A 23910-nucleotide genomic window follows, 5' to 3' on the forward strand; every position below is an offset into this window, starting at 1 on the left:
CTCCTGCTCTGTTGCCTCTTGTGGCTCCCTTCCACATATCAAAATGTCCCATAAGCCTGACTGAGAGAATGGCCATTTGTACATCCTTCCCCATGTTAGACCAGGCCTTGGGGGACATTCCCCAAGGCAGTTTATGTTCACCAAGTTTTATGTCTAGCTTCATCCCTGGGCAGAGGAAGCCTCACAGATCTGACAGGCCTTAGACAAGAGTAGACTGGTAGCTGGTGGGCTCCACAACTGTGGCTCAGGGCTGGGGTATAGATCTGTGACACAGTGCTTGTCTAGCTTGTGCAAGGAGGTCCTGGTGTCCATCCCAGTGCTGCAGAAAGAAAGAGAAAAGGAAGTTAGGGAGGGAGGTGGGGAGAGAGGGAGGGAGGAAGAAGACTCAAGGCTGGAGGCCAAAGTGAGGCAGGTCTGATGCTTCTCTCCCAGGAGGCGGGTCCTGAAGATCTCTGATGGCATCCAGCATCTGGGGGCCCTGCGCTGGGAGCTGGTCCTGTGCCTCCTGCTCGCCTGGGTCATCTGCTACTTCTGCATCTGGAAGGGGGTCAAGTCCACGGGCAAGGTCTGTTCAGGAGAGCTTCCAGGTGCCCCTTGGTGTGGCTCAGTGAGGGGAATGACCCTACAAAGATTTTAGGTGGTCCCCTTCCTTGATCCTGGGCCTTTCCTGGATTCTGTCCCAACTACTTCTGGGAAGTAAAGTGGGATGGAGAAAGCCTGGAAGGACACCTGCAGAGTGTGCCATGGAATGTGCCACTTACGTGAACGCACTGTAGCCTCTCTATCTCACAGAAGAGTTTTGTGGGTAAGGAGCGCCTGTCACACTCTTCACCTCAGCATGACTCTTCACCAACTCAAGAGTGTTGGGGTCTCTATGCCTTGGACTGTCTGAGGTATTAGAGGGCATCTGAGCGCTTTTGGACTCAAGCCCTGCAGGCCTCTGCTGAAGCTTCCATCTTAATTTGGCTGCCTGGTTGTGCTACGCTCCTAAACTCTGTGAGGGAGAGGCCATGGGGTATAGATATTTCCACATGTGACAACCCTTGCTGTAATTCCACATACTTGCTAGGAGAACAATTAAGTTCTTTCAGACACTCAACAAATACTGGATGTGTGTGGGTAGAGCTAGTGTTCTGAGCTGGAGGGAGGAGAGGGGGAGGGGAGATGGACCAGAACAACTGCAGGGGAGACAGAGGCCCAAGAGGGGGTCCCCCGGCTCCCCTGCCCTTGGGTGGAGGGAATATCTGTTTTCCTGCCTGCTGCCAATGATGGCTTCTGGGCCCCTCCTTCCTCCCTCACACTGCCTGACCGCTCTACCGGATCTCTTACCTGCCCTGACCAGGTGGTGTACTTCACAGCCACCTTCCCGTATCTCATGCTGGTGGTCCTGTTGATCCGAGGGGTGACACTGCCTGGGGCCGCCAAGGGAATTCAGTTCTACCTGTACCCTGACCTCACACGCCTGTGGGATCCCCAGGTAAGAAGGTACAGACCAGCGCTGCCATGGGGAGGGGGTGGTGCTTGAGCTGCAGGCTTTCCTGGGCTCTACTGGGGAGCCCCCCGGGTGTCTGTGATGATGGTGAGGTGGCCTCCCTCCTGCACACATTGGTGAGCAGTGGCCTATGGGTCTACAGTGTCCGCCCCTCGGGGCTGAGACCCTAGGGATATTTCTTAGCGACTGCGAATATGTCACTAACATCATTATTCAGAGGCTGTATTCCCTCCCACCCCATCTACCCATTTTCCTCATTTCTGCAGTTTTTGTATTTCCAACCACGCCCATTTTCTCTCCCTTGTGTAGCACTCTCTGGTGCCCTCCCTCTGCCCATGTGACCCCTGCTTTGGTCCCATGTCCCCAGTCCCTCCTGGCCTAGTAAAGCTGGTGTTAAGTTTCCCAGAGGTGTCTCTTCTTCTGTTACTCTACGCATGCCCTTTGCTGCAGCCAGCCCAGCAGGACAATGCTGCTTGCAGGTCGGAGGGTGTGGAGCACAGGCCTCGCCTCTGACAGGTGTCTCTTCTCCTCTGTGGCAGCCATCCCGAGAGCTGGCCAAGTTGGGGGAGCGTGGGTCAGCTCCAGCTCCAGGGTGTGTGACTTTGCCTGGGCACCTGGCCTCTGCCTGCTGGGCGCTGAGGGGGCGCTGAGATGCTCCTCTGTTGGTGCAGTGCCTTCAAGGTCGGGCGTGCTTGGAAGATGGTCACGTGGCTTCTGCACAGTTAAGATAGGCCCTCACAGCCAGGTGCAGTGGTGCACACCTGTGACCCCAGCACTCTGGGAGGCTGAGGCAGGAAGATTCACAAATTTGAGCCCAGCTTAGCTGATTCAGTGACTTAGCAAGATCCCGTCTCAAAATAAAAAATAAACAAAGCCTGGGTATATAGTTCAGTGCAAAACCCTGCATTCAATTCCCAGGAATGAAAGCAAAAAAGTCACTAATGCTCTGAGGGGGCAAACAGACCAGGGAAGGACACACAGTTGAGTTCCCCCGAACCCTTAGGAACTCAGGTCCCACAGAGGCACGGCTTCTCTGGCAGAATGTGGGTTGATCCAGAAACTGGGCCGTTCTCCAGCAGAGCTATGTCTTCTGTTTTGACTTCAGGGACCGCATGACTCCCAGCAGCAGCCTTAGACGCCTGCCCATAGGGTCAGCCACGGTTCTGGCTGCTGCAGGAGCGGGGTGAGCTTGTCCTTCTTCACGCCCATTTCTCATGCTCCCTCCAAAGAGCATGAGGGCAAAGCCATGCCAGGAGCCAGAGCAGCTGAGGCTGGCGGGACCCCGGAGATCACCTAGTGCAGCCTCCTCACTGCATGGCCCAGTAACTGCAGCACACAGCGAGGAGGTGGCAGGCCCTACAGGGTGAATTTTTGTTTCTTGAATTATAAGCCTCTTGACTTACCTGGAACCAAAGGGTTGTGCTGCATGACAGGCAGCAAGCAGGAGGGGCAGTGGAGGGAAGGCTTGGAAAGACCAGCCGAGCGTCTGGCTCAGGTCTACCATGCAGGAGGAAGCTAGCAGGTAGGACTGAGAGAAGGGGCATGGCCAGAAGGAGAGAGAGAGAGGCCCAGTATTTATGGCCTTGCCACTTGTTGATGTGTACATCCTGCCTTTACTGATGATAAAAACTAAAGCTAAAGTGACAATGTGGATTTATAGGAAAAAGCTTTAATTTGCAAGCAAGAGAAAAATGAAGAAAGGACTCCAACTTGAGTCGTCCCTGGAAGGGACACATTGGTGAAGAAGATCAGATGGGCAGAGATCAGCTTTATGGGGTATATCCAGGCTGCAGTCCAGCCAGTCCCTATGCTGGGCATGGTGTGTAGCTCCAGAGGAAGCCTCATGAACAGAGCAATTTGGTTTCTGTGGAAGGAGTCGTTGGGTCCTGAAGGGCGGTCAGTCACGCAAGGCTCTGCTGGAATGGTGGAATCCAAGGAGAACACAGGTTTGGGGCAACCAAGACTTCCCAGTACAAGCGTTCTCAGTCTTGATGGGCGATGAGATAGAATAGGTGAATTTAGTGCTAACAAATCTTGTTTTGCCAACTTTTAGACATTGCATAAATGACTAGCAGGCCTACATGAGAGCTGATGGGGATTCGGCTCAGAGATTCATAAAATGAAGTTTAAGCTCTGTTTTGTTTTTAGTTATCTTTTGGGCATTGGTAGATCCAAGAGTCATGATTTCTATTAAAAACTAAACTGAACTGAACTAAAGTAAAGTAGTTTTAAGTCCTGGTCTATTCTCTCTCTCTCTTTCTGTCTGTCTCTCTCTCCCTCCTCCTCTCTCTCTTTCTCTCCTCTCTCTCTTTCTCCTCTCATGTTTATTTTATTTTAATTTTTATTTATTTTGGCAGAGCTGGGGATTGAGCTCAGGCCCTTGCGCTTGCCAGGCAAGTGCTTATTCTACTGAGCTATCTCCCCGGCCCCTCTCTCTCTTTTTTAAATTAGTTAAGCCTATTGGTACATTCCAAGAGTCCCAGTCTATCTTAGAAACAAACCTACATCCTGCTTTTAATGACTGACAGGTTAAGGGCCCAGGAATTTGTCCTTTGCTCCTCTAGTGCTCTCTGACTATGTCATGACTATGTCATGACGGTGTCAGCTTTGTCCTGACCAGCTCTTTAGAGCCAGAGCTCACTATGTTATTGGCATTGTTAAGAGGTTTGCATGCATTATTTCAGCTAATCCTTCTGGTAGATCATTGAGGGACACCCCCACCCCCTTGTAGATAAAGAACTGAGGTTCAAAGAGTTCAGAAATTTTCTCTTTTCATACCTGCAGTAGGAACCACATCTAAATACCATGTACTTGGTGATCTCTGTCTCTATCTCCATCACTCTGTCTCTGTCCCTCTACCACTAAGACAGACTTTCAGCCACTTATTCTATTGTTGCTGTTAATATTATTTTGTAGCACTAGGGGTGGAACCCAGCCAGGCCATTTATGCTGGGCTACTTCCCCAACCCTTTACAAATTTTTTTTTCTATTGCTTCTTTTTTTTTCAAAATTTTATTGATAAACAGATAGCAATGAGACAGTTTCAAATCAAATCGGCAGTTTCAACAAATAACACACTGCATATATTCTTCTTAGCGGTTAATTGCTGTACAAGATGCGGACTTGTGATCCTATTTACAAACACCATTAGAACAAATCATTCTATTCATTAAGAGAATGCTATATATCTATCCTAACCACTTTGAATACACAGATACAAAATGGACATTCATCGGTATACCCCTTTTTTTCTAAGTTCCGTTATTGAATATTATAGGTGTGTAAACTCATCAAAATATTCTAAAAGAGTCCAGTAGCCCATAATAGCATTGGGTCTTCTGTTTAACTGGCAATGTCAGAAATTATTGACCTGAGTCCCCCACAGCTCAACATAACAGCATGGCTTTACTTCCTATACTTCGTCTTCATACTTTTCTACTGGATGGTTAAGACCAAGGTAAAGCAGGACCTGTGCAACAAGAGTTGTAGCTTTTGGGTCTGAGAAGGTCAGTGAAATCCCCTCAGGATTTATCCTGAGATCCTGTACCTCAGATTGTAGAATCTTTGTCAGTGCAGCCATGTGGATGACTCACGGCCATTGCCCTTTACAAATTTTTTAGAAAATTTAATTTGATACAGGCTTCTGCTAAGTTGCTCAGGCTGGGTGTAAACTCGTGATCCTCCTGTCACAGCCTTCCAGAGTATTGAGATCACTGGCTTCTTTTTTAATATTTTATTTGAGACAGGGTCTTGCTGACTTGCCCTGCCTCGCCTTGAGTTTGTGATTCTCTTGCTTCAGCTTTCCCAATAGCTCGGCTTGCAGTCATGGGCCACTCACGGTACTGGCTTGTGAGTTCTTGAATGTAAGGTCTCTGTTGCTGTCACAACTCACACACTCATCAAAAACGTGTTAGGGTCTATTATGTACCAGGCCTGTCCTAAATGCAGGAGCTGGTACATAATAACTTTTATCCATTGCACACAAAAATGGGTCAGAAAATTAATAAGGCTATGGCTCTGTGTCTGGGTGACCGCAGGGAATGTGACTTAATCTGCACCCTGGACACCATCCTTCCCACCCCGGCCGCTGCAGGTAGCCCAGGGAACAAAGTCTTCCAAGTGCTTCGCGACTCGGGGAGGGAGCCGTTTCAGATGCAGCCTGTGCTTGCTCCCATGCTGACAGGAGGCTTTGTCATCAGTGAGCCCAGCAGCACCTGCAGGGGGTTTACCCAGCAGAGCCCTAATTGAGTCTAGTTGGCACTCCCCAGGAAGTGTGACAATTCCAACTGGCATTTGCCTGGCACTCCAGAGAGGTGCAAAATCCCTGCTAGCAACATAGAGACCAAGGACATCTCTGTCTGCCAAGCACTGAGGCTGCGGCCAGGAGCCAGGCAGAGGCAACGCTGTGCTCCTTTATTCTTTCTGCCTTTCCCTTGCCAGGCGTGCTGCATGCTGGGCTCACTGTCATCTTTCTTCCTGGGGACTCAGGGTTTGCCTATTTTGTTCAGACCCGCTCCCCCCACTTCATCCTAAACTTTCATTACACTGAAGTTTGCTAAATGGGCAAGGAGGAGGGTGGGAATAGAGTGACCCAAGAGCCCTACTGAGCCCTTTAAATTCTGATATTAAGCAACTCCAATGTATGCTTTGCCTAAGGAGGAGGCAGAAACCACAACTCGGGACTAGTCTTTGTAGTTTGTACAGCTTGCTGAAATTGATGCAGCCTCATGAGTACTGAAAGGCAAGGCGCAGGAACTGGGTTCGATCCCTGGCCTGCTGTGCTGGCCGCACTCCCAGGGCACAATGAGATGGCGACTGAGACTGGGCGTGGTGGTGTGCGCCTGTAATCCCAGCGCTTGGGAGGCTGAAAACAGGAGTATCACTGAGTCTGATCTGTGGAGTGAGACCCTGTAGACCGTATACTAAAATACATAAAAACAAATAATAATAATAATAAGAATAAGAATAAGAATAAGAATAGCAGTGAGTGACACCAGTGCAGGTTCACGTGTCTAATGCACTCCTCCTCTTCCGGGCACTTTGAGTCCTTCACACTCATTCTGTGAGGCAGATATCAGCCTTTTGTTATAGTCAGAGACAACAAAAGCCTAGACAACTTGGGAGCCTTGGGATAACCACAACACAAGCATCATGGGAAGCTTATTCAAACAGTCTATTGAAGTCTAGTGTCTTCAACACTATTATAACCCTTTCCTGAAGGATATAAATTTTTTGAGGATTTTAAAGTCTATTTTTTATTATTTTAGCAGACAGGACAGGAAGCTGGTATTTATTTATGTGTTCATCATTTTGTATAAGTTTTTTTTTTATTTGTCATTTTACACATTTTCCTGATGAGAAAAGAGGTTTGGGATGGGGAATTGATCATACAGCTAGTGATTGGTAGACTTAGGAGTTGGACCCAGATCAACTTGAACATGATTTTCTGTTACGCATCAGGTAGATAGGAAAAATCCTGGAGTTGGACTCTGGGTTGAAACATCTTTCCTGGATACTCTAGAACTCTCTCTCTCCCAAAACATCTTTTTTACCCATACTCCACCAAGTGTTTTTCATACTTGTTTTTTCTCTTGGTCAGTCTTTTTGCCCCAGCTAAAAACACACTGGAGTTTTGTCCTGGAACCTGGGGCTCCTGGAATGGGCAGGAAATGGGTCCCTGCGGCGGGGAACAGAACAGCTTGCCCTGCATATTCCTTCAGCCTCCTCTGCTCCATCCAATCCCTGTCCAGCAGACATTAGGGCCACAGCTGTGCAGAGAGCCAAGCAGGCCTGCCAAGCTCCCAGCGAGGAGCTCTGTTCAAAGGCACCGCGGGGTCTGACCTCAGGCCCTGAACTCCAGCTCTCCTGCAGAGCCTTTCTGTTCTCACTGACTTCTTCTCCCAGCTCAGCTCTGGCTCAGCCTGTACTCCTGTGGCCATGTTGATGTAGGACCTCCAAAAGATATAGGGGAAATAAACGCAACACCCAACCTGCTGGGTGCCAGATGCATCATTTGTATTCCCCGAAATCAAAGAATGAATACTAAGGAACAGCGGATGTTAAGAGTAGGGAAACTATTGAGAGAAAGAGCTTCTGAGAGACACTTTCGGTATGGGACCCACAAGTGGGTTGCCAATGAGCCCGCTTCTCGGAGGAAGTTTTTAGAGAGCAAAATCATGAGGTGAGTACAAAGTCACAAGTTGGGTACAATTGAGGGACAAAACTGTGATCAGCCAATAAGATAACAAGCATAGTCACCTAGATAATGTTGATCCAGTGGGGAGCAAGTCACATAGCATGTGTACATGGAAAGAACGAGGACCTTTCTTGGTAGAGATGAGTCAAGTGGTCCTGGTCACCCACCTGGGTGACTGATGTCCATGTAGACTATTGAACCAGGTGATACCAATTACAGTCTGTTGCTTATCCTTGGGGAGGCATGTAGGCCTGGTCACCCTATCCTTATCTTGCGGCCTGGCCTTCAGCAGATGCGCCTCCAGTCATAGTTGTGATATCTTCTCATCTTCTACACTGGCTGCCTCAGGGGCCTAGCCCTGTCTGATTGCCTATAATATTTCTTCAGAACTTAGTTGTCTATATTGCCCCCCCTCTGAAGAGCCAATAACTGCCACGAGAAGGCAAGGGGCAATGATCACCATGGCTACTCTGGCTGAAGGGGTCCTAACTGTGATTGGCAGTCAGAGAAACCCCACAGAGGATCTATCTAAAGGTCCTTGATAGATGCCATGAGCTCTCATCTTGGGTAGGCTTATAGCTTTAAGTCTGGAGGAGACAAGGCCAAAGAAACAGTTAAGTATACATGGGCCAGATGAGAAAATCAACAAGACTATTATGAGTACAACCAACAAGTGTTTCCACCAGGAAACGCCAGTAACAGCCTTCCACAAAGAGGGTAAAGAAAAGGTTAGGGAATTTCAGAATTCAGCATAGCATTAGCCTGTCATTAATGTTCCATCAAAATATTAACCAAAGGTTCAGGAATGTACACACAGCATTCACTTTTACAGCTGCACAAGTATTCCCCTGTGCTGTTATTATTATGTCTAACATCATCTGATTTTAGAGGAAGACTTGTTCTTTAATTTTACTTCTTCATTGAGAGAGAAAGACCAGCCAAGGTGTTGTTTAAGGCCTGTTGAGTATAGTTGCTCAAGGCCTTGATGTGTTAAAGGACATCCTCTAATTTTAGGGAAGGAATAAATATAAAAGTCAAATGATCATACCAGTGAAACACGCTTGTGGACTGTCAGATGGGGTAAGTTTGCAGGTTAATTAATATTTTTGACACTCCTGCCTTGGAACCACATAAATCCCAGCATGCATCTCTCTATCCATCCAGGCAGTAACCAGGGCCACAAATTGGTTCCACAGGACCAATGAGTGCCAATTGGACCTTCCCATGCAATTCCAGGATGATCAAACCAGTCCATTATAAACCACTCCTTGACCTGTAAAGTATATACATTGCAGGGGTTGTCCATACAAGTATTAATAGAGTTAGGCCAATGAGAATAGGAGTGATATCTTTTTTTGCCATATAATCATCATCAAAATAAATATTCATGGGCTGGGAGATTGCTCAGTAGAATAAGTGCCTGCCTGGCAAGCTCAGAGTCCTGAGTTCAATCCCTGGTACCACCAAAAAAAAAAAAAAAAAAAAAAAAAAAAGTGGGTCAGGGAGATGGCTCAGTGGAATAAGCGCTTCCCTGGCAAGCGTAAGGACCTGAGTTCAATCCCTGGTTCCACACACACACACACACACACACACACACACACACAAATTCATTTTCTGTCCTTCACTGAGTTGTAAAGTCCTTGTTAGAGATATGAGTTCTGCTAGCTGGGTACTCGTCCCAGGGACAAGTGAGGAACTTTCAAGTGTCTGATGTGGAGTCGCGACTGCATGCCCTGTCTTTTCTTTGTGCCATCACAGGAGAGGCTCAAATCAGAGTGTGTCTAACAAGTCTTCTCTGGTTGTGTACATATCACCTGATTGCATTCGTGTCTTTTGGCCTCAATTTCTTCTTTTTCTGGTAGAAAGGTGGCAGGGCTTAAGGAGGAGCATGTCTTTATTTGAATGGCTGGTCCTTCTAGAAGTAGAGTCAGGTATTTAAGAAGTCAGTTGTCTGATAGACGTAGGCTCCCTTTGGAAGAAAGAAGTCCTGCCGCATTGTGTATATTGTATATCCAGTGAGATCTTTGCCTAGTCAGCTTGAATGCTTCCAGGACCAGAAGAAGTACAGCAGCTACAGCTCTGAGGCACGCAGCCCATCGCTTTGCCTGCTTGATGACTCAGATACCCTCCAGACTGTTGAGCAGGTCCTCAGTCCAGGGGCCATCATCGCTCCCAAAGCCATGCCCCGCCTTCTGTCAACATACAGAGTGAAACAGTGTCCTGTAGGGAGGCTTACTGCTGGGACATTCAGAAGCACTAGTTTAAGCTTCTGGAATGCAGTTTGGAATCAGGTTCTCAGGTTAAAATAGGAGTATCTGACTTTTGCAGTTCATTTATAAACTGATATAAAAGTTGTGTGTTCTCACCACACCCTGCTATCCACAGGCAACAAAAACCTGTAATTCCTAGGTATCCCCTGAGCTGTTTTAGAATCTTGGGCTGTGGGAAGGGAAGGACAGGACTGGGTTAACTCTTTTCTCCCAGCCTTCAGATTCCCTTAGATGTGATAAGGCCCAAGTATTTGACCTCAAAGCTATAGATTTGTGCCTTAGATCTAGAGACTTTATAACCTTTGTCTGCTAGAAAGTTCAGCAGAGCATGGAGGCCTTAGCTAGAGAGATCACCTGAGCAGAAACGTAACAGCACATCATCTCCATATTCCAGTACTGTGACCTGGAGAAATTCAGAACGTGTCAAGTCATGGGACATCACTTGCCCCAAAAAGATGAGGACCATTTAGGAAGCACAGTCTAGGTCAGTTGAGAGCCTGGTTGCAAGGATTTCAAAGGCAAAAAGAAACTGGGAATCTGTATGTAAAGGATACAAAAGAAGGCTTCTCTTCAGTCTAACCCTGAAAACCAACCAGCATCTTCTGGGATCTGAGAAGGGAGAATGTATGGGTTAGATACCATTGGGCGAATGGGCTCTACTGCCTCATTTACCAACCTAAGGTCCTGTACCAACCTCCACTCCCCATTGGGCCTTTGAACTCCCAAGAGTGGAGTGTTTCAAGGACTGTGACAGTGTGTAAGTACACCGTGTGTCCTTAAGTTGTCAATTAGAGGTCATAGTTGTATTTTAGGACAGAGTCTACAGGGTCTACAGGATCTCACTGCATAGATCAGACTCGTAGTGATCCTCCTGTTTACAGCTTCCCAAATGCTGGGATTATAGGCACACACCACCACACCCAGTCTCAACTGCCACCTCAGCGTGCCCTGGCGGTGGGGCCAGCATGGCAGGCCCGGGCATAGAACTTCTGGCCCCTGCGTCTGCCTTAGCAGGTGCTTTAATCCACTGACCTATTTGGCTGATAGAGTCTTTTTTTAAATTTCTGTCTTTGGTGAGGAAAAATAATAGGATCTTTGAGATGTGTTTATACCAGGGCAGACCTTACTGCCCTACCTGTTCTACCTTTAGTTGCTCATACTTCAGGACTTATTTTTGTCTCCACAAGGGGGAGGCAGCCTGGGTACATGCATATTATGCTATTTAAGCACGATAAGCCATCTCTCCCCCAGGGAGGGACACTGGACTTTTGGACATAATAAAAAAGAAGTGAAAGGAAAGCCTTCCAAGTTACAGCCCAAGGGTGGTGAGAAATAGTGATTTACCTCCTCTCCAGGGGCTCCTTTCCCTGAAGTATGATGGGTGGAAGGAAGCCAGGGTTGAAAAGAAGGATGGAGAGATATGTGCCAGTGTCCAGCAATAGGCTGGTTTCTCCACCCTGTGTAGTCATGATTATGGGGCTGGAGAATAATCTGTCCTGGGGCTGGAGAGATAGCTCAGGGGTCTAAGTGCCTGACTGGCAAGCACAAGGACCCGAGTTTGATCCCCAGTACCGCATAGCTTGCTGGCTCCAGAACCCCAGCTTGCCATCCCCACCACTGAAACCAGGTGTGGTGGTGCAGGCCTGTAATTGCAGCACTAGGGATGCTGAGCCAGGGGGTCACTATAAGTCTGAGCTGCATAGTGAGACCCTATACCAGATGAATAAATAAATAAAAGATTAAAAATAATTTTTTAAAAAGAAAAATGTCCTCCCATTGAATCAGGAGCCAGAAATGTATGTTTCTTCTATGCTTCTTGTAAATGATCTAAGGAGGCAGAAGGGTTCTCATCTTTCTCCTGATGACTAGCTGACAAGTTAAAATAATTGAAGGGCTTAGTTCTCACCCTTCTTAGACCTTCGAGAACACATGTCTAAAAGTTTCTCCAATTCCAGGCTCCCATCTGGTTAGTGGACCCCTAGGGATCTGGGGTAGAGATTGCTGGGGATCCGGTAGGAACCAGCTGCTCCCTGGCTGCCTGACTTCTGACCTTCTAAAATTAACAATACGATAGTCATCTCCAAGTGTAATAGCGGCTTATAATGGTGCTTGTCTCTCATTAGAAGTCAATGTTTGATTTAAGAGTAACATTTCATCTTTCCAGTCTAGCACATAGGTCTGAGCGAGTCCCCTAAAGACCTCAAGGCACTCTTCAGGGTCATCTGAAAACTTTCTCAGATCTTGTTTGATCTGTTGGAGGTCCTGGAGGGCAAAGTACACAGGCCTTGAGGAGCTTCCTGGGAACAGCCCAGTTACAGCTGGCTTAGGAGCCTCACCCTCAGGATCCAAAGGGCACGAGGGGGGTCCTCAGGCTCAGTAATAGTTGCTGAGACTTGGATTAAGGTTGCATTGGAAATCTCTTTTTAGAATCCAAAGGGCAAGGGGAGAGAACCTCAGGGTCAGTGACAGTGGATGCATCTGATTATGCCTTAAGAGCCGGGAGTGTCTGGTTTTTTATTTTTATTTATTTATTTATTTTTGCAGTACCAGCAATTGAACTCAGGACCCTGCACTTGCTAGGCAGGCACTTATTCTACTGAGCTATCTCCCCGGCCCCATGTGTCTGGTTCTTTTGTGGCTTACTTTTGCATTTGGAGCACAAGTAAGAATTATCGGGCTGGTGAGATGGCTCAGTGGTCTAAAGCACCTACTTAGAACAAGCTTAGCAAAACCCAGGGACCGCGGTTCAATCCCCCAGCACCACATGCCAGCCAGCCCGCCCCCTGGTGGGCTGAGCTGGCCACACACACACACACACACACACACACAAATAAATAAATAAAATTTAAAAAAATAAAAAAAGAATTATCTCTTACTGCAAAGAAAATCTGAACATAAAGTAAATCTGACCATTTTCTCTCTCTCTTACAGTACTATTCTAGTTGTGAAATAGTATCATAATCAATGCTTTTCTCTGAAAACAGCCTCCTGTCTGCATTCCTTTTGTCTCTAGGGCAGACCATACTCAGTTGCAGAAAAATATTAAACAACTATTTCTCAACATGTGAGGGTTGAACAATTGTTAGTGCTTACAAATACATTCTGAAAGAGTAAGAGAATTCAGCATTTAGTTTCACATCTGAAGTGCAAGATGAAAAAAATAGGCCTCCCATTTAATCCCTACCGGGCTTCTCTTTTCTCTTGAGGTATCCCCTCGGATGACCGACTCCAGAGTGGGTGGCTGCAATCTGGAGAGTGAGCAGAAGGTGGGGCAGGTGGAAGGAGCCACATTTACTGATTCACACCCTTACCTTCCCTGGAGACTCACACTCCTAACTCCAGCCTGAGTTTCCAGAAGCATAAGCTGCAGTTGATTCTAGCCAGATATGGTGGCCCATGCCTGTGATCCCAGCACTTGGGACGCCGACGCAGGAGGATCACCATGAGCTCAAAGCCAGCCTTAGTTACATAAGCTAGTTCAAGACTAGTGTGAGTTGCATAGTGAGACACTGTCTCTAAAACAAAACAAAACAAAAACAAAAACAATGCAACAGGGGCCTGTGAGATAGCTCAGTAGAATAAGCGCTTCCCTGGCAAGCCCACGGGCCTGAGTTCAATCACCAGTTCTGCCAAAAAAACAAACAAACAAAAAAACCCCAATGCAATAGATTTAGTTATAACAGTCATGTTTAAAGAAGGAAGCGTTGCTAGCAAAATTAAACCAATAATCAAGAGACCACTGTTTTACAATTTGTCTTGAAAGAGAGTGAAAAAAAAATCAAAGTGCAAACAGGAAGTGGTTAGAGCACTTCCCAGCCCACAATGAATATCACTTCTAGAAATAGTCAAATACTGGCTCAGAAAAATCCTGCTCTGGGCCCTAGGAAGTCTCCAACACATGCATGCTGTCTACCAAACCACTGAGTCAATCTTCTCTAACAGCAAGATAAGACTAAATTTTATTCAAAATCTACTCTAAAATTTCCATGTTTCTGTACCTGCAACATATTTATGAAACTCACAGCTTAACTCTGTAACCATTATTAAGCAACCACAGCTTACACACTAGCAAAAGTACTTCTCTCCCCTACACACATAAATGATGAGACTCAGGCCTACGAAGGGAGGGAGAAGCCAGAGGGTTGGGGATTCTCCCTGAGGCTAAGTGTCTTTTGGTCTCTAAAAATTATGCTTGAGCAAATAGCTCCTTCTGGTCTCACCCAGAAGTCCATTTTTTCCCTGGGGTCTAGATTCAGTCTCCCAAGGAGGCTGCTGCCCAGAACCCTTAAGTGGAGACATACGTTTCATGCATGTTCTCCTGGAAGGCAAAAATTCCTGTGTCTCATCTGACCCAGAGAGACATTACAGGTGACATGTGTTCCTCATCTAAGATGATTTCGCTGTATTTGGCCCAGTTTAAATGTTAATTGTTGGATAGGAGGGAAAGATTGAGACAGTGCAGGATTTCTCTCCCTCTAATCTTTAGCAGAAACGTGCCTCCAAAAAAGGAAAGTACAGAGTGGCAGAAAAAAATCAGAAATAAGATCAGAAAAAGGAAGTCATATTGAGATGGTGAGTTATTGAGATCGTTTCCCCTGGATCATCACCTGGAGCCTGGAGGGGCAAGAGCTGGGAATCTTCAGAGCTCAGCCTGCCTCTCAACAGTGGAAGATCAGACCAGAAAGGAAACTGAGGCAGGACAGGCTCAACACTCCCGCTACAATGTAGAAGAGGGGTTGGGCCAGACTGTCCCAATGGAACCTGTCCCACAAGTCTTAAGAATGGCTGTCGACCTATCACCAATAACTGGAAGTTGGGGGCCCTGAGATTTATTAATAGGAGCAAATATTTCCTACCTATAAATTAGATTTCATAAAAAAGAAATTCACATTTTGGTTAGTATCAAAGTCTTCTCGGGGACATGCTAACATTACTGTTCCTCAGGGCTGTTGTCTAAAATAAGATAATAAAGCACACTAGTCAAACAGGTCAGGTGAGGGGCTCCAAGAAATTCAGCAACTAGTAAGTCCAAATGTAGCACGTACAAAACAGGAATACAAGGCCATGTCTACAGAAGCAGAACATCCCATGAAGAGGTGTCATAATCTTCCCATGTTCTTAACTTCCGTGTATCATCATCTTAAACAAAAACAATGTGTAAACAGGCAAGGCATAAAAATTCAAGGCACTAGCAATTGACAAACAAGGATGACATAATTTTTTTTCATTTTACGTATTTGGTACTGAGTCTCACTACGCGGCTCGGACTCATAGAGAATCCTTCTGTTTTCAGCTTCCCCAGTGCTGGGATTACAGGAGTGTGCCACCACACCCGGACTCAGTTGCCAGCTCAGTGTGGCTGGCGTGGCTTGGGGGACTGGGGATCCAACAAGGATGACAATTTTTGATTACCTAAATAAGTGATAATCCAGAATCCATGAAAGAAAAGCAAGCTCTTACCTCCTTCCAATTATCTCAGGAGGCCCTTCAAATCACAGAGGGGAAGTAAATATAACTCCCAACGTGCTGGATGTCAGATGCATCGAGTTTGTGTTCCCCAAATTGAAGATTGAATGCTAAGGAAGAGCAGGAGTTAAAAGTAGGAAAACGTTATTGAGAGCAACAGAAGGGGAGCCGAAAGTGGGCTGCCAGTGAGCCCACTTCTCTTTTTTTAATTTTAATTATAATTTTATTTTTTCCTACTTCTTGAAGAAGGAAGTTTTAGAGAGCAAAATCACGAGGTGGGTACAAGGTGCCACAAAACTATAATCAGCCAGTAAGATCACAAGCGCAGCTGCCTAGATAATGTTGACCCCGTGAGGAGCAAGTCACCTAGCACGTGGGCATGGAAAGAACAAGGGCCTTTCTGGGCAGAGATGAGTCAGGTGGTTCTGGGCACCCACCTGCGTGACCGATGTCCATGTGGACTATTGAGCCAGGTGATGCCAATCGCAGTCTATTGCCCATCCCTGGGGAGGCATGTAGGCCTGGTCATTCCATCCTTGTCTTGTGGCCTGGCCTTCAGCAGAAGTGCCTCCAGCCACAACTGTAATGTGTCCTCGTCTTCTGCATTCACACCTTGGGGGGCCCTGTCTAACTGCCTCTTACTAGTTCCGCCTAACTTAGCTGTCTGTAATAAGGCCATGCGAACAACTGGTCCTTATTTCTCTCCTTATTTGTCCCAGGCCCAAATTCCCACATTCCCATCCTCACAGGACAGAGCCCCTGCTTGTCTGTGTGTGGGCAGTCACAGGCTGTCCCGAACATACTTGGGGGTTTTCTTGGTAATGTGTGGACCAATCTGTGCTCTCTGTGCTTTCTGGGGCACATGCCCAGGATGGAGGCTTCAGGGCTTTGCAGTTTGGAGGCGGTTGCTGGTCTCCTGATGATAGATGTCATAGGCCCAGGAGCCAGGCGCCTCCCACACTACCCACGAAGGCAGAAGTGAGACAACCAGTGGGGCCCACTGAGTTTTCCTGAGATGACCACAGGGCAGAGCTTTAGGAGAGCAGAGGATCAGGAGCGCCTAAGAGGAGCCACCAACCCAGCCAGCCTCTCCTCCCGGGGTGGCATTGTGCTGCACTGCGCAAGCACCCCGCTTGCTGTCCTCAGGATTTGATTTATTCTTGCATTTCCTTCTCTAGCGTTTGATGTAAATTCCCACCCCTTTTTCTTTTTTCCATTATAACTTTTTCTCAGTTAAGTTTCCACTGTGCTTTGGCCTGTTGTGCTGTTTCCTTGTGAACTCCAGCCCCTTGACTCCTCCCTGTGCTTCTTGCCTCTGACCCTTTTCCCTGGTGGCAACTCCTACCTCAGAGAACCCTCAGGGATGGGACTTCTGTGAGCAGAGGGATGGACAGTGGGGGACTCCCTTCCCTTCTCTCCACACTCTCTCCCTGCTTGTCCCCCATTCCTGCAGAGGTGGGAACACAGCCAGAGGAGGCTAGCCCTGTGCATGTCCCTGATGCCTGTTCTCAGCGGCACAGGAAGTGGTCCCATATCTAGTGTACATTAGGATGACCAGGAAGCTTGGAAAATGACACCATTCCTGGGGCTCAGGATTCAGGGCCTCATCGGGGCGTGTTAGTCAGTGTGATTCTAGGCTGTCAGCCTGCCTGTGGCTCCCCAGGCCCTTTGATGTAGAGCAAAACAGATCCTCAGGTAGGGCTGAGGGCGACAGGAGAGAACAAGGCATCAGGTAAGGGCCTGGAAGGCAGGGAAAGGTCGAGAAGCTTTGTGTATAGAACTGGAGCCACTGTCCTTAGAAGGAAATGATGGGCGCCTGGAAGGCTTAAGGAAGGCAGGAGCCTGCTTGGGAGCCCCTGGAGTGTGACAAGGCCAGGACACAAGGGGTCATCCAGTTCCTGCGTCCTGGGAACACAGACCACAGCCACAGCCTTGTCCTCCTGAGGGGCTTGCAGCCCCCCTCCCCGCACTCTGCAGGGCTCCTCAGTTCCCTCGCCTTGGTGTTCTTTGCCTTTGGGATGTTGTTCCAGCTGTTAGGTCACGACACAAACAGCCGGCCAGCTGACATAACAGCGACAGCTGAGGCTTAGGTGCCAGGGTGTTTTCCCCAGTGAGGACAGTGTCCTCTCCAGACTTGTTTCTTTTCATTCCATAGCCTTAGTGGAGGTGGAGGGTAGGCTCCCCACTTTTCAGAGAGAGGGTTCTGAGACCCACATCTCTAGAGCTCTCCTGTGTCTGAATTCTTGTCAGGGATAAGGAAGAGCGGACTCATCCAAGCTTTGGTACCACACCCATCTTTGTTCTGGGGCCTGGGCGCACTTGCCTACCCTCCACCAAACCTTCACATTTCTCTTTGTTTCTTCCTGTGGTGCTTCACACACCCATGCAGGGCCCAGGGAGAAGGGCCACCAAGGGAGTGGGGCAGCAGGGCTGCTGGGGCCGGCTCAAGGCTGTCTTCCCACAGAATGCAAAGGGCCACTCTCCAGGAGGTCAGTCTTCTTGCCGTCTCCCTTCACAGGTGTGGATGGATGCGGGCACGCAGATCTTCTTCTCCTTTGCCATCTGCCTGGGCTGCCTCACAGCCCTGGGCAGCTACAACAAGTACCACAACAACTGCTACAGGTGATCAGGGGAGCGGGTTCGGACCCACACTGGCTCATACATTTGCCCTTGTCACACCCCTGCTTCCATGCCAAGTTGCTCGTGGGAGCTCAGTGGAATCCACTGCAGGATGCGCAAAGGGGACACTTCTGGAAAGGTGGGAAAGTAGCAATCAGCTGGGAGAGCTGAGGAAGGATCTGCTGCTCAGGCTAGGGCAGAGATTAGAGGGTTAAGAACACTAAGCAATACTCAACAGCTTCATATCTGTCATGTGGTGGAGCTCCATAAACGTGCCCCAGCAAACCCTGAGTCCTGGCCAACTTCCACCTTGCCTCCCGGGTGTACTTCCCAGGGGCCCCTCCCTCATATCACGTCCTGCCCCCTGGTTCCTTTCTGCCTTCCTGATTCCTTCTCAGAGAACTGAAGCTAAATGCAATTAGCTGACATACAGGTGAAAAACATCCTATTGTGCATTTCAAAGATGAAATTGAGGTGTCTGGGATTACCCATGTCATGCTAGATGGGCCTAAGTCAGAGCAGTAGTCTCCAGAAGTGTGGGGGCAGCGTGCGTGGGAGGGGGCTGAGAGCATCATTCTTTTAGGAGCGTTGTGGTTCATCTCACACCTGAGCCAAGCCAGTGGTGGGGAGGTGGAGCACAGTCAACACTTAGAAGTCACCTGGACTTGCCAGGGAGCCCTGCCCTGGCCTCTGTGAGGGCCCAGTGAGTGTCTGCCTGGAGGAGCCGTGGCCCCTTGGTGAGCCCATTGCCTCCTTCTCCCCACCTGCCCCCCACAGGGACTGCATCGCCCTCTGCTTCCTCAACAGCGGCACCAGCTTCATGGCCGGCTTTGCCATCTTCTCCATCCTGGGCTTCATGTCCCAGGAGCAGGGTGTGCCCATTTCCGAGGTTGCTGAGTCAGGTGAGTGCCATGGGGCAGTGCCCACCAGTTCTCCATGCTGGGGATCCAAAAATGTTACTCAAAAAGTTTCAGATTTTGGACCATGTTTGAATTTCAGATTGGGAAGCTCAGCTGGCAGATTCTATACAAATATTCCCAAGTCCAAAAATACTCCAAAATCTGAAACACTTCTGGTCCCAAGCGTTTTGGATGAGGGATGTGTCATGCACGGCATGAAGCCTTTTGTCATGTGATGCAAACCCATGGGGTAGGTGCTACCACTGTCCCCACTGTCCCTGGGTGGGAGTTGAGATTTGGGGGAGCAGACAACCGCCTATTGGTCTTCTGCATCTTCCAGGGTGAAATCAGGCTCGGGTCTGTAAGCTCGCTTCTTCCCCAGGAGTGGCTGAAATGGGCATTCATGCTCTTGAAAGGATGTGTGCCAGTGGCATTCTAGAAGTAAGGCCAGGCCACTAGCTGGAGGGTGAAGGGTGATAAACTGGAGGCCCCAGGCTGAATCTCACCCTTGAGGTACTTTCTTTGGTACCAACAAAGTGACAGCCTCAGCCATGGAATGTTTAAGTTCCTTCATGTTTCACGCCAGGTCAGCTCCGTAGGTTTATCTGGCCTGCTGGCTCCTGCATTCCTTTTAAGTTGGACATTTCTGATTTGAGGCAACAGATCTGGAGGCCCAGAGCCCTTTGAGGGAACATCCTTTTTAGCCAGGGCCTATAGGTTCTGTTCTCCCTGGTGAGCATACAATGGTTTGGTGCCTTGGAAAGTTGGGTGCCAGGTAGGGGTTTGCTCGGCTTGGCCTGGGTTGGGATGGTGGGGGCTGCTGGTAACTTTGGGTTGGTGAGGTCTGGAGCCGCCTCAGCATGGGGCTGTGTCCTCTGCTCCACCTTAGGCCCTGGCCTGGCTTTCATCGCCTATCCCCGGGCCGTTGTCATGCTGCCCTTCTCTCCTCTATGGGCCTGCTGCTTCTTCTTCATGGTCATTCTCCTGGGACTCGATAGCCAGGTATCAAGAGGTGGCCTCTCGGAGCCGGAGAGGTGACAGGTGTGTGGGCTGGGGGAGGGAGTGTGAAAGCCTGAGGCTGAGCTGTTTGCCCCATGGGAGCAAAGTTGGGGATGGGGCAACTGTCAGAGTGGGTGCCCTTGGGGGATCTAGAGTAGCTTGCAGGGGGGGTCTGGACCTAACCTCACAGGGGCGGCAGCTCTGGGCTGGAGTCAGAGCGGCTGGCAGGGCTGCCTCTGGGATCCAGGACAGAGCTGGGTGACCCAGTGTGCCACAGCTGCTCTCTTTCCCTCCAATCCTTTTGCCCTGTCGTCCAGTTTGTGTGTGTGGAGAGCCTGGTCACTGCACTGGTGGACATGTACCCCCAGAGGTTCCGCAGGAAGAACCAGAGGGAGATCCTCATCCTTGTGGTGGCTGTCATTTCCTGCCTTTTGGGACTGGTCATGCTCACAGAGGTGAGGGCCAGGGAGGCTGGAAGGGGCCCCAGTGAGGAGGAGCCACAGCAACAGTGTAGTCAGCTGCACTGTCAGAGTGGCTGGGACGCCCTCCTTGACCCCACAGAAGGGATGGGTGAGGGGAACTTGGCTCCATGGAAGGCAAAGAGACATAGAAAGCATTGGGGAAAGCTGCCTCTCCAGCAAGACCCTATGCGTCCCTAGGCAGTGGAACCAAGCTCAGTTTCACACAGGGACAGGTGGCACCTGTGTTTGTCTCAGGGGAGAAGTGGGGTGGTTGACAATACCAATGACAACTCCATCCCAACCTTTTCTCAGAAATGTTCACTCCATAACTTGGGCTTCTGGAACCTTCCTAAGTGCTCTCAGGGACACTCGAACAATAACTGCCTGAGTGTAATCATCTTTTGCCTGAAAGCAATACCATACCAGTTATTTCCCATATCTGCCCAGTGTTTTTATGGCTTATAAAGACATTCTCTTTCGGTAGCTGTCTTCTGGGATTTCACCAAGGCTGCCCTGGGCCCCACAGCTCTGAGGCTGCGGGGCACGGGGATAAGTCTGTCTGTCTCCTTGGGATAATCTCCCCTGTGCAGGGTGGCATGTATGTGTTCCAGCTCTTTGACTACTATGCAGCCAGTGGCATGTGCCTCCTGTTCGTGGCCATCTTTGAGTCCATCTGTGTAGCTTGGGTTTATGGTGAGTGGCTTTTCCCCAGATCCTTACCCTGGTATCTCTGCCCCTTTGGCGCCTTTCAGCAACATCTGCTGCCCACACCCACGTTTTCTCAAGACCCCCAAGCGGCTGGAAGGGCCCCCCGAAGTTGCCTGGGCCTTGAGCTCCCACCCGCACTAGCTGTACCCAGCCCCTTCAGGCAGGTCTCATTCTATCCTCTCCAAATCAGGGTGTGGCTGTCTTTCCCTACACCTAGTTCTACAGGCCGCCATTTAGGCTGTGAGTCCTAGGGAAAAGGACTCTAGCACTGCTTTGGAAAGACAACTGTGATATCTTGCACGTACTGGTCCATGCCCCCTCACCTGTATGGCCCCCTTCCTGATCCTTCCCTTCCTCCCTCCCTTCTCTGTGGCAGGAGCTGGACGTTTCTATGACAATGTGGAAGACATGATTGGCTACAAGCCATGGCCTCTTATCAAATGCTGCTGGCTCTTTTTCACACCAGCTGTGTGCATGGTAAGGAAATGAAGGGACAGAGACAGATGACAGGAGGGACTGAAGGTGGTAGCGGGGGTGGGGGTAGAGGCCATTAGCTCTGCAGTGGAGTTCTCCTTAGAATTTGAAAATCCCCTTAGATTTTCATTCCTCCTCCCATTAAAGCCTGGAAATTTACAGCAAGATAGAATCTTCCTTTCCATTTCACAGAGGGATGAACTGAGGCCTGCTGCCGTCAGACAGCTTGACCAAGAGCCCAGTGTATTCTAGTGTCCCAGGCAGGACTTAAACCCAAAAGTTGGGCTGCTCAGGATAACATTAAAAACCACATCCACCATGATAGCAACAGTCCTAGAGGGCCTGCTACGTGCCCGGCACAACGTACCTTATTTACATACATGAACATGTTACTTCCTGAAACTTGATAAGGCAAGAATCACAGTGACATGCATTTCACAGATGAGGCTGAAGTGAAAGACGTAAAGCAACTTAAGAAGTGACGGAGTTGCGGAGAGCCGGGACTCACACATAGGAAGCCTGGCTCCGGAGTCGGAGGCTTGAACCCTGGTGGTGTTGCCCCTGGGCTTTCTGCTGCTGTCAGCAATTTCTCAGGGCTGCTGAGTGCAAGCTGGAAATGCGAAAGGCAGAGAGGGAGGCAGGCTCTACCCGGAGGGACTCACAGCTACCTCTGTCTCTGTTCACAGCTCTGCCTGCCTCCTAGTGCAGGAGAGCTAAGCACCGTGGCGCTCCCAGGCAGGTCTCCCTGTCTGGCCTGGAGCCAGCCATGAGCAGAGGTGCTCAAGTGTGGGTCCTTCGATGGTCTGGTGGGTGTGTGGGCTCTGAACAGAAGGTGGTATAGTTGGGAGGCTGACAGGAAGCATGCCAGGGCTTGGAGTAGGAACCCTATCAGGTCAGCCATGGGGTGGAGTGCTGAGGGCAGGGAGCCCCCAACTTCTTTCTTTTCCACTCTCACCCCAGGCCACCTTCCTGTTCTCCTTGATCAAGTATACGCCGCTGACCTACAACAAGAAGTACAAGTACCCATGGTGGGGCGATGCCCTGGGCTGGCTCCTGGCACTGTCCTCCATGGTCTGCATTCCTACCTGGAGCATCTACAAATTTGTCAGCCTCAAGGGCCCCCTCAGAGAGGTAGGAAGGGTCGCCCTAGAAGGATAGGGGCCTCTCTTGACAAAGCAAGCTCATGGAAGGCTGGTGGGGGCCTGAAGGGATAAGAGACAGTGCTCAGAGTGGCCAGGGAGTTGGCACACAAGGTGGGTATGGAGGAGACAGGCGGATGTCGGTGCTGAGGGACAGCGGCATAGTCCTCACTCATCACATGACAGCCATGGCCACTGTCCTTGCAGAGAGTCCGCCAGCTCTTGTGCCCAGCTGAGGATCTGCCCCAGAGGAGCCAAGCAGGGCACCCCACCCCTGCCACACCCAGGACATCTCTGCTTCAACTCACAGAACTGGAGTCCAACTGCTAAGGGCAGATAGCACCTGTAGGCCTGGCTGGGGACATCTGCAGGCCATGGGCAGAAGGCCCCATGTGCCTTTCTGCTCTCACCCTGGGCAGATGACAGAGGGGTTGTTTTGGAGTTTGCCTTGGGAGCTGGGTGCCTCTCCTCCCCACTTCCCTGTTCCACCCATGTGGTTGCCACCAATGAAGGTGCCAGGGTGCAGAGTACCTTCTGAGGCAGCTTGGGGAGCCCGTGGGGGTAGTGGGGTGAGAGCAGCCAACTCTGGCCTCTTCCCTACAGTCCATTAAAATTCCATCTTCTTCCCTGAATGCCTGCATGCGGTCTGTTTCTGGCCTCAGCCTGGACCTTGCTTACCTCCCCCTGCACAGCTGTGGCTGTGGGAGTGGTTCCCTCCTGTCTCACTCACAGTCACTGAGTTCTCTTCCTTGATGACGTCGTAGCAGAGGTGATGGCAAGGTGTGTGGGCCCCAGGAGGCGCCTCATGGTCTTTACCTGTGCTTAGTGGGATGAGAGGAGGTAGAAGGAGGATGAAGGAGACTGGGTTCCGAGCTACAGAGAGGGGAAGATGCTGTTTCCCAGGCTGCACCTCTGCTGCCCTGTGTCAGCTGGCCCACCCAGCCTGGCACAGAAGGGTGGGGGAGGGCACGAGCCAGCTGATGGCATGGCCTCTGGGTAGATGTGGGAGCTGGATTATGAGCTAGCAGAATGTCCTACTTCTCTTTAACTGGATGCTGTCATCTTCACATGTGGCCACAAGGGGGTGGCACTTCCATGACCTCTGCTCTGCCATCAGCCCGAGCGGCTTGAGATGGGTAGGCTGTAGAGAGGAGCCTGTGGAAGGCAGAGTCCTCTCAGGGCTCAGA

The 23910-nt window shown here is 49.5% G+C and overlaps 1 protein-coding gene across 3 annotated transcripts in view; it reads left to right on the top strand.

Annotated features, from left to right (window-relative positions):
- Positions 1–23344, top strand: part of Slc6a13 (solute carrier family 6 member 13) — a 43251-nt gene extending 19907 nt beyond the window's left edge. For 2 of the 3 annotated variants that reach the window (XM_023717668.1, XM_023717669.1), the window contains 11 exons: positions 433–565; positions 1343–1477; positions 17943–18046; positions 18627–18746; positions 18851–18945; positions 19832–19944; positions 20259–20396; positions 20993–21095; positions 21487–21587; positions 22545–22715; positions 22931–23344. In XM_023717668.1, coding sequence (XP_023573436.1) covers positions 433–565; positions 1343–1477; positions 17943–18046; positions 18627–18746; positions 18851–18945; positions 19832–19944; positions 20259–20396; positions 20993–21095; positions 21487–21587; positions 22545–22715; positions 22931–23053 — 1336 coding nt within the window. In that variant the 3' untranslated portion in view covers positions 23054–23344. Of the gene's footprint in view, positions 1–432; positions 566–1342; positions 1478–17942; positions 18047–18626; positions 18747–18820; positions 18946–19831; positions 19945–20258; positions 20397–20992; positions 21096–21486; positions 21588–22544; positions 22716–22930 lie in introns of all 3 variants that reach the window. The other variant, XM_012515226.2, reaches the window with a different exon arrangement.
- The last annotated feature ends 566 nt before the right edge of the window (positions 23345–23910 follow it).

The sequence above is a fragment of the Octodon degus genome, unplaced genomic scaffold (genome assembly GCF_000260255.1).
Source record: "Octodon degus isolate 3935 unplaced genomic scaffold, OctDeg1.0 scaffold00054, whole genome shotgun sequence".
Taxonomy (NCBI): domain Eukaryota; kingdom Metazoa; phylum Chordata; class Mammalia; order Rodentia; family Octodontidae; genus Octodon; species Octodon degus.